The following is an 18,538-nucleotide window of genomic DNA, read 5'->3' on the forward strand; positions in this document are numbered from 1 at the left end:
GGGTGAAAATGGTATTATTGCCATTTTCGGCGAAATTTGACGTCAGAAAGAAAAGTGTTTCATAGAAAACATATAGTTCATAAAAAAATCTACAACTTTTGTATCAGGACTTTTCACGTAACCTCAAAATGTCCGAAAAAAATGCGAAAAACCACGAGTGGATGTGTGCAGTTCGTGCATGTGCCCCCCACCACTGAAATCACTATGCGCGCTCAACCAGTGAGCCCGGGGAACTTCAAGCGGTTCGAACTCTTTATTTTCACGTTACAATACACTGTATAACACAACAAATATTACATTACGCGCAATTATACAGCATTTACCACGTACAGCATAACAGACATTACACTGTCTGCAAGTATCAATGAAAATGTTAAACGTTCTAACTGTGACACAAAGTAACTAACACATATATCAGAGCACAATTTAGGAAATATTTTAAAAAGTTTAGAGATTTCTGTTTTTGCTTTCACACGAGGTAAAATTGCATTTGCAGATAAACTTCCTTAGAATTAAACAAGATTTTAAATACACTGCATGCAAATATCAACAAATTAAAGTTCGTTTTAAATTAATTCAATCATTCATTCAATAGAAACTAAATGTATTGATCGTCGCTTTAAAATATAATATGATTATTAATCATAATCATGATTACAATCAGTGTTTCACAAAGATTTCACAGAGATTTTCAACATTTTACTTATTATGAAGGATTCAAACAGATTCCGAAGATTCCACAGCGATTTTTATGATTTTACATAATTCAAAGACGTGGCAAAGATTACAGAAGGTTACAGAAATATTTCAACAGCTTTCATAGGGATTTTCACGATTCTCAAGATCTCCAAGATTTCAAAGAAAATTATTTTTGGGCACATATGTTAATTCACAACATTTTACTTTCACTTTACAATTTTTAAGGAAAAATTGAATGTCTTCGACTTCTTACAGACTTTTTAAATAGTCTTAACTTGAATAGTTTGGCAGAAGTCGAAGAAATAAAGTTTTTCTTTGCAAATTCTAATTTTGTTGTTTCCCAGACATTAAATTAAGAATATTTAAACTCCGAAGTTCTTTTTATACGCTCACTTTAAAAGTAGCTTTTCCTACTTTTTACCTAAAGTTGGCTAATAAGTGATAAAATATAAAATTTATAGCCCCCTCCATCGTAAATCGTCGCTAGGTTCAATTTAATTAAATATAGTTATTGTTTATTACAAGCTAAATTAAATTAACCTCGTATAGACCGAAATTACTTGTACAAAAAGTTCAGATGTTTTAAAAATACGACCGCAACATATTTCAGACGAAAGTTTGGATCGGAATGATCCACATTTTTTTGGAATGAACTTTTTTTTAATACTTTGGAATCTCCCTGTAAAAGATCTAGAATTTGGAATTAAAAATTCTGTAACAACGCTAGTATAAGAAATTAAACAAAAAAATGCTTTTCAACATTTCATCGAGTGATAAGAAAATGTTAAAATAGCGCTTCTATAATTTAAGCTTAGAATTTACATAATAAAATCTTTTAGAAATTGAAAATACCTCCATGGAATGCAAAATTATCAATATAATAGGCCATTTCTTTACAATACTGTTTTTTTTCAGTTGGTGTGTGCCTTATAATTGAAAAAATTTTATGCTAGAAACTAGAAAATTTAAGTTATTATATATTACTTATTATTTTATGTATTTTTTTATACTTATAGCGTTTGTTCCAATTTTCGTCGTTGAGAAAGTTAAAAATACTGCTTATTATAATTATTTATCTGCAACTTTTACTCTCTGTTCTTGAAGAAATACATTTTTCAAAATTTCATGTGACTCATGTCACTTATGCAACTTTTTTAAAAGCTTTCTGATCAATCCAAGGCCTGCATGATCTATGTACATATAACATATTATTTTTAAATTTGCATGCCACTATTAACACTATTTTTTTTATCTCTGAAGTAAGTTCGAGCCCTGTACATTGTAAATTCTAAATTTGATCTTCTTGAAACTTGACTCATATTTGTTTCAGGGAATTGCAAGACTTTGTGGTGACAGTAGGAGACCAGTTCGCGCCTCAGCCATCACTTTCCTCCAATCTCTCCTCGCTCACGAACTGACCCAGCTTTCTGCGATTGAATGGTCACAGTGTCTGGAACAAGTTCTATTTCCATTATTTGCACAACTCCAGGAACCAATCGCACCAAATGATCCGATCGGAGTCGAAGAGACAAGATTCAGAGCAGCAACTCTCCTCTCCAAGGTATTTCTTCACCATCTTACACCTCTTTTGAGTCTTCCTGGATTCCTGCCACTCTGGTTAACAGTCCTGGATCTTCTTCAAACATTCATGAAAGCAGACAATAGTGAGCTTTTATTAGAAGCTATTCCGGAATCGTTAAAGAATATGTTACTTGTGATGTCTTCCGCTGGAGTCCTGGCTCCAGAATCCAACTTGTGGGCTCCTACTTGGAGAGCCATTGATACGTTTCTACCTAATTTGAAGACTGATCTCTTTCCGGAACCGCCTCCGAGTAAAACTCCACTACATTCGCTGTCCTCACAGTCTCAGGTACTTTTTGTTGTTGTAATTTATAATCATCGTAGGGTTGTTTCGCAATTTTAGGTAGAATCATTTTTAAACACTTAATTTTAATCTTAACTAAGAGAACTTTGTACATTTTTCCTCGTCGCTTTGTTTAAGAGAAACATGTTGTTGAAAATTGAAACTGCGAAAAGATTCAAATAATACTTTTTTTTAATAGAAAAATCTACATTTTTGTATTTTGAAGTCGATAAATTGAGACTGTGAAAACTGAAGTTAGATCAACGGTTATTTGAATTTGCGCAGTTCAGTCACCTCCCGCCACGGGCCCTATTAGGTATTTTTACTTCAATCACCAGCTAGCTTCACTTCGTTGATTGCTGAGAGGAAAAAATGGACCAAATGCATGTGATTCGATCCATTTTGGCCTTATTTTGCTAATATCTTCGTAAAAACTCATTTTTTCTATATAAGTGTATTTGAAAAATAGTTTTTATTTGTTAAGAACTATTTGATGGCATAATAAAACGATAGTAATTATTATTTATTATGAAGATAACACATAAATAAAATTTCGTTCCATGCACTTGTTATATTGTTTTCCCTCTCAGCATTCAACGAAGTGAAGTTAACTGATTGAAGTGAAACTGCCTAATACGGTCTTGCCCATATCAGTGGCTGACCAATGAAAAAGCGGCCCCAAGAGCGCAAATCCATCGTTAGTTTGAATTGAGTATTTTAGCATCGCCTCATGGGAAAGCAGATGAATTTTTAGTGAAAATATTCTAAACGTAAAGTAAGTCATAAATATACGAATAGTAATATTTGTCAAGTGTAAAATATATTTTCTCAGTCATGTTACATTCTTTGGCAATTGATCACCTTTCAGTGTTACGAAATAAAATAAAATATCCCGAATTTCAGGTTATTGTATCAGATCGGGTAATCTAATCTCAAATTTCGGATTATTTGATTGTATTTCGTGAAACTGAAAGGTCTCGAGCCCATCAGAGGATGAAACAGAATTGCGCAAATGCATTCTACACTTGAAAAATATTACTATTCAGACCTTTATAACTTACTTTTACGTTTAGAATATTTTCTCCGAAAAAGCGTATGCAGTTGCAGTCACATGTAAAGAACTATGCTGACCTTCCTGATATTTCTATCTACTCTAGCATGACCGTGACGCCATGCTAGAATAGTTAATATTTCGCGAAATATTTAAGTCGTTTTTTGGTTCTATTATATTGATTTTCAGTTGGTAAATCTTATTACTTCAAGGAAATATTTTATTGGTCACGTCGTGCGCCAACAAAAAATACTTGAAGAACAATGACGTGCATGTAGTGATGCTAAGGGATAAAGTTGTAATCAATTATTTAAAGAAATAATTTATTTCTTAGGTTCAATTTAATTATTTTTTTAGAGTGAAAATTTGTTTAAATATTTATCTGTATTATTATTTTTATTATTATTATTTATAATGTTTATTGAACTTAAAGACACCCGCGCTTTTCGGCACACGGGCAGTTAAAAAAGTTGCTTACAGTGCGCATCGACATAAGGCCGGGGCAGCCACTGAACGTCGTTTGGAAAAAATAACCTGGCGACTCGCGGTGAAGATGGGGGCCCCTCCAGTCTTAAAATGATCAAATCTTTACGTTCCACAGCCCTTTAAATAGGCAAGACTTCACTGTATTGTATCACCATAAAGATATTTTTTGAGGTTCCTGTTATTAATTTTCACAAAAATCTCTTTTTTTAAGAACACTATATTTCTTATTCCAACTATTGACGTCGATGTGTACAAAAAGGTAAAAAAGTGCATTCAAAAAATAACTTGAGAAACACTGATAGCTAAGATTTGATTAGTGGAAAATCTGACCTCTTTGAAGTCACAGGGTCCTCCAATTGAAATCATAAGAGAATTTTCAAATTTCAACATTAAATTTAAAATAGTAAACAAAATCCTAAGAATATTCTTCTGGCGTATATGAAATATGAATTTTACAAACTATAAATACAGGTTAGTGTTTTTGTTGACGTACGACGTGATAAATGTAACATTTCCTTGAAATGGTACAATTTAGCAACCAAAAATCAATGTAATAGAATCGAAAAACGACTCAAAAATATTTCGCGGAATATTTGGTTTTGTGGCATGACGCTACGGTCATGTTGTAAGTTATAAAGGTCTGAATAGTAATATTTTTCAAGTCTAACATGCATTTACGCAATTCTGTTTCATTCTTTAATCGGTTGGAGACCTTTCAGTTTTACGAAATACAATCAAATAATCCTAAATTTGAGATTAGATTAGCCGATCTGATACACTAACTTGAAATTTTTGATATTTTATTTTATTTCGTAAACCTGAAAGTCCTTCAATCGACAAAAGAATGAAACATGTCTGAGAAAATACATTCTACACTTGATAAATATTACTATTCGTACATTGATTACTTACTATTGTAATATATCATTGTGTTTGAATATTAGATTTACAAAAAACTGACTTGGTCCCGTATTAAAAGAATGGGTAACTTCCTGGTTTTTACGCCACAGCTAAATATTAACCGATTTGATTCAAACTTAGTGATAATTTTTTTTTGTTATTCAAACAAAACGGGAAGGGGGGGGGGTAAAACAAAGATATTCTTAAAAAACCCACAAAGTATAAATAAGAACCACCCTAGTGGCTACTGGACCGGTAAATTATGGTGAATTTATTTTATTATCTGGATTGAAATAGAAGAACTTTGAGTAGAAAGTGTTTAATAATCTTAGACGGGAGCATTCAAAATTGTTTTTTGTTTGTTTGAAAATTTAAGTCGTTCGAAGATGCAGAATTAGAAATGAAAGCCTTTCAATACTTCAACTCTTAGTATTTCAGAACAATTAAAATCGAATAATTTCAGGTTAAAACTTTTAAAATTGGATAAATTAAAATTTGGAAATAAATGAAATAAACCATAAATTGAACAAAATGAATTTAACAGTTATTGTATGTTATGCATATGAAATTGAAAATTTGTTAATTCAATTTCAATTGAATACTGTTCAATATGTGTAATTTTTAAATTAAAATGCTTCAAAATGTGATCATTTTCCGCATTAAATTTAGTTAATTTGTAGACTGAAAAAAATCTGTTCCGCATCTCGTACTGAATCTTATCATGCTTAAATCGCAATACATTCAAAAATTTTAGAGTTCTTAGTATGCCAATTTTCAGTACGAAAACGCCAAGAAATCCGTACTCTCTAGGTGTGGCTTTTTTGTGTTTATCGTGTAGTGTCTTACTATTCTTGCATCGTTCACTATCATACTATAATCACACTATTTCATGCAAAAATTCCTCGCTTTTTGTGCCTTTATCGCATGAAATATTCGCCAGAAAAAATAGTAACAGCGCCCCAAACGAAATTCGAAACCAATTTTTCTCTGTCTAGACACTTGGTTAATTACATCAAATTATAAATTGTTTAGTTTCAAGGGTTTGTATTGATACAATTATTTTCGAAACAAATATTTATTCCTAGTCACAGGTCATCAGCCTCGTTGATCAGCAACAACCATCATTTCCGAGATCAATAGCTCCACAGCCAGAAGGGAATTCTACCTTGCAAGTCGAAGATCCAGTTCAGGGAGAGAAAAATTTGAGTTCAATTGAGAATGGTAGTCCTCGATCGTCAGGCGGAATAATAGCTGCAGCGATTGTACCATCATCTTTAATTGAGAGCAAGGAACCTCAGCAAGTGATCACTCTTGTTAATCAACCTCCACCAAGTGTTTCAAGTCCCGTTGCGATTCAACCGACTGCTCAACAAGTTTTTGACTTTCATCGACCTGTGGTTCAAACGCATTTTGCAATTCCGGTGACGCCGAATCAAGAGATTGAGAGGGAGCAACATATCCCAGCCCAGCAAGAAAATAATTGGCAGACTCCTCAGCAATTATATTCTCAGGAAATACGAACTCCCGATGATTTTAGAAGTCTTCAGGATTTAAGAAGTCTTCAGGGATTCAGAACTCCTCTGGATTTAAGAAGTCTTCAAGAATTAAGGACTCCCCAGGATTTAAGAAGTCTTCAGAAATTACAAACTCCACAGGATTTAATTACCCCTCCACATATAACACCTCAACCGTTTACGACACCTCAGCCATTAACCATTTCTCAACAAGTGACACCACACCAGGTGATTCCACATCCCCAGTACTCGCAGAATTCGTATCCACAGCCGCATGAATTTCATTATGCTGGAACAAGCAATCTCATTCATTCCGTTAAACCGCAAGAGGTAAGCCTAAGACGTACTTGATTTTTATGCGGTTTAAATTTAATTAATTTTAAATATGTGTCATTGAAATTAAGGAGAACCAAGGGCTTGACCACTCGGCTTTTGAGTATACACCATAATTCAAGATTTTTAAAAATTCCTAAGATTTCACAAATATATCAAATATTTAATAAAAATTTTACCAAGATTTGACATTGCTTTCACAAAAATTTCAAAGATTACGAAGACTTCAAAAGATTTCAAACCATTTGAAAGATTTCGAAAGGTTTCACAGATTTTCAAAGATTTCAAACAATTTGAAAGAGGTCAGAAAAATTTCAAAGATTGCAATGCAATTCACAAATATTTCAAACCATTAAAAAGATTTTCGAAATATTTTACAATTATTTTAAAATCCAGAAAATTCCAAAAAAATTAAAAAAGATTTCAGAAAGAAGATTTTCCCTATACGCTAGATTACAAGATTATATAGGATTACAAGAGATTACGTAGGATTACACACAATTACATGAGATTTCACAAAATTATATGAAATGGCACAGTATTACATATGATTACACAGGATTGTATGGATTATTCGAGATTACATAGATTACACGGTATATAAAAATATGACAAGAGATTACACCAGATTATTTGGGATTAACACTGAATAACGTAACTGGAGATAGAGATATCAAGATCACTAATAATATAAGGGACTGTGTCGTATACATACAAAAATGTAAGAATTCTGTACTCTGCACGCGATTGGACAAGGAATTAACTTTAAATTCTATTTTTTTATTTTTAGGAAAGTAAAGATTGTTAGATGCATATTTTTAAATATTCTTTTTCCTTGTCTCCTTTAATATTTAAACAAAATTATGAATTTTCTGCGGTAAAATTAGACGTAGTAGTTGATTGGATGTGAAGCCAAAAGTGTGTGATGTGTCAAGGCCCCAAAGTTGTTCGAATAAGGTTTCCCAAAAATTTTAAATATATTTCTTTTCTTCGGAATGCAGTTAGGGGTGTAAGTACAAAAGGGGGTAACGAACAAAAATTAAATTTTACATGACGGCGGAAACACGTTCGCATTTACAAAATACTGCAGAATTCAGTATATCTCCCTGAAAAATTGAGCCAAAAATAATGCACTGTTCCAAAGTTATTTAAAGGTAGCTAAGGTGGTTAAGGCGCTTCCTCAGGCTTGATTTTTAGTCCATGTATTACAAACTACAACCTTTCTTATACAATTATGAATTGTTTGATTTCATATTTTAACCACATAATATAAAGGGCTAAATACAAACTCAGAGGGAAGAAGCAAACCGCCACCGTGAGTATACCCATGATGAGCCGAATATCGGCGAGGCCCATTTCTAAATTACATAGCGGGAGGTCGAGAGTGTTATTTTTTCGACGAGGGATAGAAGAAAATCGGTTAATGCGTTCCATTTGGTAATTTTTCCATGTTAGTAATTTTTGACTTTATTTAAGATTACACTTATTATTGGCAACATTGTCCGATTTTCCTATTCTTTTCTTTTTGTCATTCTTTTGTAAAATATACCAGGAAACTGATTCAGGCAATTAAAATGTAATTAAGCCATGTTTTGCGTAATTTTAGAGATTATTACAGGTGATTTTTATCGATGAGTGATTTAGTCTGATCTTTATCGAAAGATAAAAGCAAATGCAAGGAAATCATAAATATGTCTCGTACACGCAAAATTATTTTATCTTTAATGTTTATTGTTTAATGTTTTTAATCTTTAATGTTTTCAAATACATCTGCTTGCTTCACAATGAATGGCCTGTTTCTCAGCATTGATGAACTCTATTTGGCTGCAGAATTCATATTTTACGGTTAAATTTTACCGTTATCATACGAAAAACTAAAATATTATTCACAGAAGTGGATGAGCCTACTTTTTCTAGGTGGGTGCAGGGCCATAGAATTATAACTTAAAAGGGCCAATGTGTACAGATTACACTATGTTAAAATTGTACATAAATGATAAATATACTACTAAACAATTAATAGTAAATCATGAATAATAATGAATAAAAAATCAATTCAATTATTTCACAAAGATTTCTAAAAAATTTCATAGATATGTATAATTAAAGACTATAAATAAAGTATTCAATTAATTAAATCAATTAATATACACATATTTTTTTATATATTGATTTTTTTATAATAAGTGAAAAAGGTTTTTTTTTTAATATTTGGTAATATTTGAGAAACTTGTGAAATAATTGGAAAATCATTCAAGTCTTTGTGAAATGTTATAAATCTATCAGAAATGTTTGCGGAATATTTGAAATCTTTGCGAAATATTTGAAATCTTTAGAAAATTATTGAAGTCTTTGTGCAATCTTTGAAATCTATCGGATCCGAATCCTTTGTGAAGTCCTTGGAAAATCATCGAAATCTTCTAAATCTATCGGAAATCTTTGCGAAACTTTCCAAATTTTTATGAAATCTTTGGGAAATTATTGAAATGTATACAATGTTTGAAATCTACTAGAAATATTTACATACGTTTTTTCATGTTTGAGAAATCTTTCTGAAATCAGTGAATTTAAAAACATTGAAAGTTTTGTGAAATCTTTGGCAAAATCGATTTTATACCTGCATTTATTATTAATTACAATTCATGAATTACTATTAACTGTTTAGTTAAACATATCACTTATGTAACATTTTAACATAGCATAATCTGCATACATTGTGCCATTTAATATTATAATTCCATGGCCCTGCTCCCACCTAGAAAAATTAGGCTCCTCCACTTCTGTGAATAATATTTTAATTTTTCGATTGAAAACCAATAAAATTGAACCACAAAATATGAATTTTGAAACCAAATAGTTGATCAATGCGCTGCAGGGCCTCCAATCTGGTGTGTATTTCACCGCGACAAAATTTTGAGTAAATAGTTCAAACCCCTGTCGCTAGGCGCTACATTCGCCATAGACACAAAATTATCACATAGGTTATAAATCACTCAAAATAATTATTAATTATAGTTTTAATCGTGTGGAAGCAGTAAAGGCATTTTTTTAAAACACATAACATCAATTTTTTAGAAAATTCTCGAAAAATTCAGAAATATTTTTTGTTAAAATAGCACTGACGTTATCATAACCCTTGATCCTTCGCATACATTTCAAAAAAAGGCTGCCGATTTCTCCTGTAAATCCATTAATTTTAATTTCATGGCGATTATGAATAAAGGAGTTAAAAAAAACATATTCAACAAATATATTTGTTGGCGGTGTGTACATAACAAGTAAGGATGTACATTTGATAAAATTCGCAATATCAGTTCTCTAAAAATTAAATGCTATATTTTAAGAAAATTTTATGGATATTAAAAAAGTTGTAAAATAATGTTCTTTTATTGATTGTTAACAAGTAACATTAATGAATTTAAAGAAGAAATTGTCAGACTTTTTGTAAAACGTATATGAAAGATATATAGGGTTGCGGTAACGCCAGTAATATTTTCGATAATTTTTTTTTAATTTGTCACAAGATTTTTAATAATTAAAATATTTTTAATAATTAAAATAAGGTATTTTTGACAGTTAAAAAAAATAAAGAGGTTGTGTGCGGCCTAGCTGGAGGCATCAATGACACAAAGTTTGTTTGCGTGTGTGGCGAAAATAGTGCATCGGCGACAGGGCATTGAACTATCTACCTAAAACTTTGTCACGGTGATACACACCAGCTTGGGGGCCCGGATGCGGAGCGACAGGACATTCATTGTGAAGCAAGCAGTTATATTAGAAACAAATGAAGATTCAAGAAAAAAGATAGAAAAATTATGAATGCCTATGAGTGCAGTGTTTTTAATTCAATATTCTGCAAAAGGAATTGTCCAAGAAAAGGCTGCGAAATCAGCATTTCAGTATTTTTTGTCGTAGAATCTGAAAAGAAAGAAGAAAGGTATATTTTCTTTTTAAAACATTTGATCACATTCTTTTCGTGTAGGTACATATTTCTGATTTCCTTGAATTTGCTTTTGTCTTTCGATAAAGATTAGACTAAATCACTCATCGATAATAATCACCTGTTACAATCTCTAAAATTACACAAAACGGGGATCAATTACATTTTAATTACCTGAATCAATTTCCTGGCATAAATGATAAATCTCCTCGTTATGCAATGAAGCTCATACAGCCTACTAAAATTCGATTCCTTAATATTTGAATAATAATTTTAAATTTCTCCCAACTGACTCTAATTCTCTAACAATAGGAAGGTCGAGTGAGACATGACAGACACTAAGTACACATCCTGGGTGCATAAAATGTATCATATTTTCTATTAATTAAAAAAAGCAACAAGATCATTTTTCGAAAAAAAACTCCGTTTGAATTTTTATTTAGCCCTTTAGATTATATGATTGAAATATGACATCAAACAATTCTTAATTGTAGGAGAAAAGTTATCTTGTGTTAATACATGGACTAAAAATCAAGCCTGAGGAAGCGCCTTAACTCTGAGGATTATAAGGTACGGAAGAAGTAATTTTTCAGTGGCAAGCAAGCAGTGATCGTTGGATGGCGCGAACACGTATTCGCTTTTGAATAAAATGTTTTTCACTTTATGGAAAGTACCTTCTGTAGAAAATCTTCGCTAAACTTTCTACTTTTTACCGAAAAACCGCGAAATAGCTGTTTTTTTTAGTCTTGCTGTCAATATCCTCAGATGTTATCAGCCAAACATTGATTTGAAATAAGACACAGTGTACAGATACCTCCTTTCGTACCTTGGAACCTGCTGATTTAGCACCGAGCTTTACTTTGTTACTTAATTGTTTAAAGCCTATAAGCAAATTTAATGTTTCTAAAGCGACCACATATTGAAGACATCCGTTTTTATTAGAAGGGTAGAAGAAATTTAGAAAGAACAAATACAATAATAATTTAGCGAAGTGCATTTATATTTTTTCGAGAAGTGCATATAAAGTAAAAAAAAAGACATGAAATTACACAAGATTACATGGGACTACAACAGATTACATGGGATTAGACGAAATTGCATTGGATTTAACAAGATCTCAGGGTATACAAAGGATTGCATAGATTACATGGGACTTTAAAAATTTACGTGGAATTACACAAGATATCATGGGACAACATGTAAGAGTGTACACCAGATTACAAGAGTGGTTAACCCCTCATTTTATGAAGATTCAAAAGTTTCAAAAGATTTCACTAAACTTTCAAAGATTTAATAAAAAAAAGATAGTTTAAAAGTTATTTTGCCATAATGCGATGTAAGAAATGATTTCTTCTAATTCAACTTTAAATTTGACGTACGCTTGGACAGTAAAAATGACTTTTTTTTAGGTATCGATTGCGGAAAACACAACGGCAACCATGTTTAATTCCGCAGCTTACTTTAGCGAAGATCCCGTGGCGGATCGTCTCTTTGACGTCCGTCAAGCTAGCACCGCCACCTTGGAGAATTGAAAAATCCAAGTTTGCTACAAAGATAATATCTTCGACTATTTTTGAGCTGCGGACTCAAAATCATAAAGCTGATTAGGAAAAATCGATTTTTATGGTTGCGGTGCGAACTTGACGTCAAATTACTAAAACATAATATAAACAACAAACTTGTAAAAATAAATAACATATATCAGAAATTTGAGAGGGGTTGGTCATTTGATATAGGATTAACTTTACTGATTTTTAGAAATGTTATCTAGAATTTATTTTTTAGTTATTGTTATTTAGTTAGGAGCTGTTTATTAGTTTTTATTACTACTTAGAGTTTATTTTTTATTTACAACGCTCTAATTAAAAACTGCCAAGATTATTGTTTAGACATGGCAAGTTTATGCTATTTATCGTCCGAGTTTTAATTTTCAAACCCTAAAGCATTTAGAAAGCGTTTGAAATAATTTTGCAGGTGTTTCAGTTTTGATAGAGGAGAACTGTAAAGTGTATAAAATAGTGAATATTATTATATTTATGAAAAATGTGATTTGTGAATGAAATAGTAGAGTAGCCATTTTTCGTGACTTATTTAAGAACTTGTAAAAGTAATTTACACAGTTTTCCTCTTATATAGAAGAACTTGTGTGTTACTAATGTCTTTTTTAATAAAGCACTGTTTTTTGAAAAAGTTAATTATTTTTACGAGTTTAGTTTAAATTTAGAGGAAAAATAAATCGCTTTATGTAATAAGGGAGGAAATTTTCATTCTACACGAAAGAACATTTTATTATAATAATTTGCAACGATGTTTGGTGGTTTTGTTATATTTTCTTGACTTAAAACACGCATATTTATATTTGAGAAGATTTTTCGAAACTCTGTTCCAAAGATTGTGAAAAACCACATGGATTCTGTGAAAATTTAATGAAAAAAAATCCTTTAGGAGATTAAGGTTTGTCAAAATTAGTAAAACACTAAACACAAGTAGTATTTGCAGAAGCCCAGTTAAATTTATATACCTGTTGACCGAATTTGTATTAAAATGCAACAAAAGAAATTAAATTCTCAAGTAAAAATGTGTGAAATAATGTGTATAGTCAAAATCAAACCGCGAGTACTCGGTAATTTAAGGTAACTTATCACTTCGTTTTGCTAAAAATTCATATTATGAGTTGAACATCCATCTGTTTGGTAGAAAATTGTTTCTGCTGAAGATTTTTTTGTTGTTGCTGAAAAACAATTTTTTGAACTGTGAAATGAACTATTCCATTTTTGATTGAAAATTGATTGTTCTTAGTTTAGAATTGAACTTTTTGGTTGAAAATTGATTATTTTTAGTTTAAAATTCAACTTTTTGGTTGACAATTTATTTTGTTTTTTAAATAGAAATTTCAACTGTTCCGCAGAAAAATCGTCTTTTTAACATAAAAATTCAAATTCGTCTTTTTGGGTTAAATGTTCTATTATTTTGTTAGAAAATTCAATTATTAGCTTGAAAATTCATCAATTTGGCTGAACTTTTTTTTATTTCATAAATAGAACATTTTTCTTGTTTGAATATTAATCTGTTTTATTAGAAATTTTATATTTTCTAGTTAAAAGTGTAACTGTTAGGTCAAAATTGAATATGTTTTGGATCAGTATTCAACTATTTTGTTGAAAATTCGTATTTTTTTGTTGAATTCGACTGTTTTATATTTCAAATCAAACCATTTTTTTTTCTTGAAATATCATCACTACTACATTTTTTGTTAAAAAATAATATTTTTTAGTTAGATTTTTTTTTCCTGTAATAGGAGAATATGTTTTTTTTGTGAGAACCTAATTCTGATTCACGTTTCCTTTAAAATAACAATAATCATTAATTTTCTAATTACCTATGTGACAATCCTAAAATTCCTAAAATTAGCACTATTTTCACCTGCAAATCTAATATTTAGGTTTACTCTAAAATTATTATATCGCAATGATAAACATCGACCACCTGATCAAAACAACCAAGATCGTGAGTAAATTAACAGTACACCCTAAAAATCCCACTCCTTAAATTCTTTCGAACCAAAAAAACAAGTCTTGTTAAAATTAATAAATTTATAACAAAATTTCTTAAAATTATACAAAATCCTCCCTACTGAAATTTCAAAAGTTTCTAGCCTTAGATTTAGTTTGCGCCCACTCAAAATACACTCCTGGCTTCTGCTGAGTTTCCTTTTCCTTATCAGTTATCCTTTTGTTTATCTGCTCAAAAACACGCACGTGCCGACCGTGCAGACGTAACAACACTGCGCTGTTTACAGTGTTCGCATCTCTAATTAATTCCAATACCACTGATCTCACTTGGTCTCTACCTGATCTTATCTCTCTTAATCGCGTTGACTCCTTCCTTGTCGAAAAAAACAAAAACATCGGTTTATTGAAAGTTTCAGCACTGATCAGCTCAGCAGGCAGCATGTGTCAGTGAGAAGTGAGGTTAGGCTGTGACGGCTACGAAAACATGCGCGCGCATGTGGCGCGATGTTGGTGCGTCAGAATCGTGATTCCTGTCTCAACTCTCGCCCGGGACAGAAACGTAGGCAGACACGGACAGACGAAGTGCACAGGGCGGGCCTATCCTATGATACCGAGCCGTTTTGTTTTGTCCTTTTTCTACCATTCAACGAGAAACCGTGGAATCCGCATTACGTGCACTAGACACGGCTGCGGACCACGACCGCGTGACGGTTCTCCCTTATCAAAATCAACGTCTTTCCCAGCCGGTGTTTTATAGTGTCAATAAAATTCACCAAATTCCTTTTCGTCTGCTTTCGCCGTTCGATCGGGCGGGCAGCCGCTCAAACGGGAGTGTTAATTTATCTGGCGTTTTTCGCCGGAGAAAATTCTTTAGGACATGGTGGTGCAAGTGAGTGAAATCGGGGGTGGAAAAAGCAGATCATGTCGGCTGCTATTCAAGGCTTCAGCGACCCTCATCTTCGTTTCGCTTCTTCTCGTAGCGAGAGAAAATTCGGCATTCTCGACTGACAGTAAGTATGATTTTTATCGAAAATTCCATGTTTTAATTTGGATTTCAACATTTAGAGAAGGGAGAGAGAGAGATAAACATGTATATACGGATTTTGTAATTTGTTGACGAGAGCGAGTTGTTTATTTCGAGTGCATAGCTGTCCACGCTGAATAACACCTGCTCTATTTTTGGTGTTGAGAGAATAACAGGTGACAGAGGAAAGATATGTATATTTATGAATTTATTATAATTAGTCATGCTTCTTTATTCATTTTTTATTTTAGGAATAATTCATTTATGTGCAAAATAGAGAGAACTTAAGTTTTAGTTGAAAGGGTTTTGTGGAGTATTCTTTCGACAAATCTGACAGCTGTCAAACAAGTTTGTGCTTGTTTTCATGACTGAAAATTGATTCCGAATTAGAGAACTCTTTGCGTAAAGTATATATTTAGGGCTTAGGTTTTTTAATGTTTCTGACTCAGGAGATTATTTGATTTTATAAGGACGATAATAAATAATTTCGAGTGTAACTTACATGTCGATTTGCCCCACGTGAAATATTTGAAATTCGCTACTTCTGTAAAGCAACAGGTTTTACGGTGTTGTCTTTCCGTTGTCGTAATTGTTTTCGTTGTTGTTTGTATACCGGATAACTTTGGAAAGATTAGTCGAATCAGGTTTCGCTTTAACACACGTTTTTTGATACCAAAAAGAAAGATCAAGTTCATTACCTAGCATTTTTAGACTAACGGTTCTCGTTTTACCTACACAAAAAAATGTAAAATAAAAAATTCTATTTTGCGGTCAACTATGAAAGCTACGAAAAAAATGAGTAAAGAAAAGTTGTTAACCCGAAAAAGAGCTGCACATTTTTTATTAATCGCTTTAAAAGAACGCGTTCTTTTTGTTTTAATTGTAAAATATAGCATTTAAAATAAAAATTCTTGGAAAAACGAAACAATCTGATAAAAGAAAAATAGAACAAAGTTGTTCACCCAACAAAGAGCTACAATTCTTTTATTAATCATTTTTATATGACACATAATTTTGTTGTTATCCTAAAAAATAACATTAAAAATAAAATAAAAATGTTTGGGACGACACATGATATGAAAAAATGAATAGACAAAAGTTTTTCAACGAAAAAGAGATCAACAAATTCGTTATAAATTTTGGTTATAAAAATATATTGAAAATAAACACATTAAATGTATGGAAAACGACACAAAATTCAACCAAATGTTTAATAACAAAATTGTTTCTTATACATTCTCATCTCAATGAGAAGGTATTGGTTTTACGAAAAATGACTATCGCGGAATCCATCATTTGTCGACGTTTTGCGGCCCCTGAGTAAAAAAAAAGAACAATTGAAAGAATATTGAAAATAAACAAATTAAGATGGAAAAACGACACAAGTTGAAAGATATCCAATGACAATTTTTTCCATAGGATGCCATTTTTTTATTATAAAAACAAGACCATGAAAATACGTCTGTTTTAATATTGATGCACATTATGAATTGTAACAATATATATTTATTCAAATGATACATTTTTCAGGGTTGATAAAAATAAATAAACAAAGATTAAAATAACAATGAAAAAAATAGCACTTTATTTAACAATATTTAAATAAGCAGTCCCAAATCGAGGCGCAGAAATAAATATAATATACCTACATTTGATGCAATAGAGTTTTACATAATGTAGAAAAGATTGCATTTTGGACAAAATCAATTGTGAAAGAGGAGATGCCTGATGAGAATGCATTCGGTAAAGCCGAAGGAGCTTTAACAAAAGAAAATTCACAATCACCAAATTACAGTTGTCGATGCTTTGACCTTGTGGGGGAAGTACGAACTAATGTGCGCTCAAAATTGTAAGTCGCCCGCGTAGCGCTCGATGAGGCACGGTTTTTTTTCTTATTTTCCCTTTTTCATACTCGAATTTGAATCAAGTACATAATTTTTAACTCAAATATTCATCATTATCGACGATTGTATAAATTCAGATGGAGTAAGTTGAAATTAGCAACCGAACAATTTTGAATCATACATATCATGGTTTCAGATTTCAAATGTAAAACAGTTCCAAATTCTAAAGGCTTGGTAAATTCAGTATTATTAATTGAAATGCTATTAATTTCTTGCAATTTTTAATGAGCATATTTAGTTCATGTGCTTTAAATTTCGAGAAGTTTTAATTTATCTATAAACTTTAATTTAGATTTTTGTTTAAATAGAGCAGAAAATTATTATTTTGTGCTTTTATTTAAGATTCATATTGGTTTACATATAAGCAGGCCTTATATTAATAAAAAAACACAGTGTAAAACAGAAATGTGTGATTAAAGATTCTAAAAAAGTTAATTTATGCAAAGTTGTTGCTAATTTGGGCAAAATATGTTTATAGAATCTTACTGAAGTAAATCATCACAGAGTATTTTATTTTCTCTTGTCGAAAAATTTTAGGTCAATGAGTTTAATTGGCTCTTTGGCCTTTAATTTCAAATCCTCTAAAATGTATAGTCATCACTTAAATGACATTAAAAGTATTAAAGGGAAAAGAAATAATATTTCAGATTAATAATCAGAATGAAATTTTATTTTTGAAAAAGCATAACTTTATCTAGGCAATACTTGATGCTTTTAACTTAAAGTGTTTAAATCTCAAATTCAAACTAGAGAGAATTCAAACTTTATCATCTTCATTTCAAAACTTACGAACTGTAACTTTGATATCACAGGTTCGAAGACGTTTTTTCAGAAAATGTTGCACTTTGAAAGTTCTGTTATCTGCATGTTTTCAACGTTGTTTAAAACTTTCTACTTTATACAAGAAGATATAGAAAATCATTTTAGTTTCTAATGTTATATTTTAATTAAAATTAATGCCAAAATTAATTGTTCAATAAATTAAGATTTGTATTAACTTTAAGGTTTCGTAATAATATGCCTTAAGTTCAATAATTGTTTTATTTCAATATTTTCTAATATTTTCAAGTCACAAAAGTTCATAGTTATTTGAATATATAATAAGATAATATAGAAACGTGTAAATGAATTTAAACTCTTTTGAAACAACTAAACGCACATCTATACGAATAACCTCTATAAGTCTACAGTTCAATTAGCTCACTTTGCTCTATGCATGTTTGCCATTGTTGCCTGGGTTTGCTCGTATCGGAATTATGCTCCACAACTTAATACAAAATAACTAAGATATATTCCGCATCTCCATTCAAG

The 18,538-nt window shown here is 31.2% G+C and overlaps 2 protein-coding genes across 7 annotated transcripts in view; both read left to right on the forward strand.

Moving 5' to 3' along the window:
• LOC117179439 (Golgi-specific brefeldin A-resistance guanine nucleotide exchange factor 1) overlaps positions 1 to 12,489 on the forward strand; it is a 32,348-nt gene extending 19,859 nt beyond the window's left edge. Inside the window, exons 14-16 of the mRNA XM_033371238.1 lie at positions 2,030 to 2,569; positions 6,086 to 6,844; positions 12,197 to 12,489. Of these exons, the coding sequence (XP_033227129.1) occupies positions 2,030 to 2,569; positions 6,086 to 6,844; positions 12,197 to 12,319 (1,422 nt within the window). The 3' untranslated portion in view covers positions 12,320 to 12,489. The remainder of the gene's footprint in view (positions 1 to 2,029; positions 2,570 to 6,085; positions 6,845 to 12,196) is intronic.
• Positions 12,490 to 14,763: 2,274 nt separating this feature from the next.
• Positions 14,764 to 18,538, forward strand: part of LOC117179492 (very low-density lipoprotein receptor-like) — an 89,781-nt gene continuing 86,006 nt past the window's right edge. For 5 of the 6 annotated variants that reach the window (XM_033371351.1, XM_033371352.1, XM_033371353.1 and 2 more), the window contains exon 1: positions 14,764 to 15,309. In XM_033371351.1, coding sequence (XP_033227242.1) covers positions 15,177 to 15,309 — 133 coding nt within the window. In that variant the 5' untranslated portion in view covers positions 14,764 to 15,176. The remainder of the gene's footprint in view (positions 15,310 to 18,538) is intronic. The other variant, XM_033371354.1, reaches the window with a different exon arrangement.

This window comes from Belonocnema kinseyi, chromosome 9, assembly GCF_010883055.1.
Source record: "Belonocnema kinseyi isolate 2016_QV_RU_SX_M_011 chromosome 9, B_treatae_v1, whole genome shotgun sequence".
Classification (NCBI taxonomy): Eukaryota; Metazoa; Arthropoda; class Insecta; order Hymenoptera; family Cynipidae; genus Belonocnema; species Belonocnema kinseyi.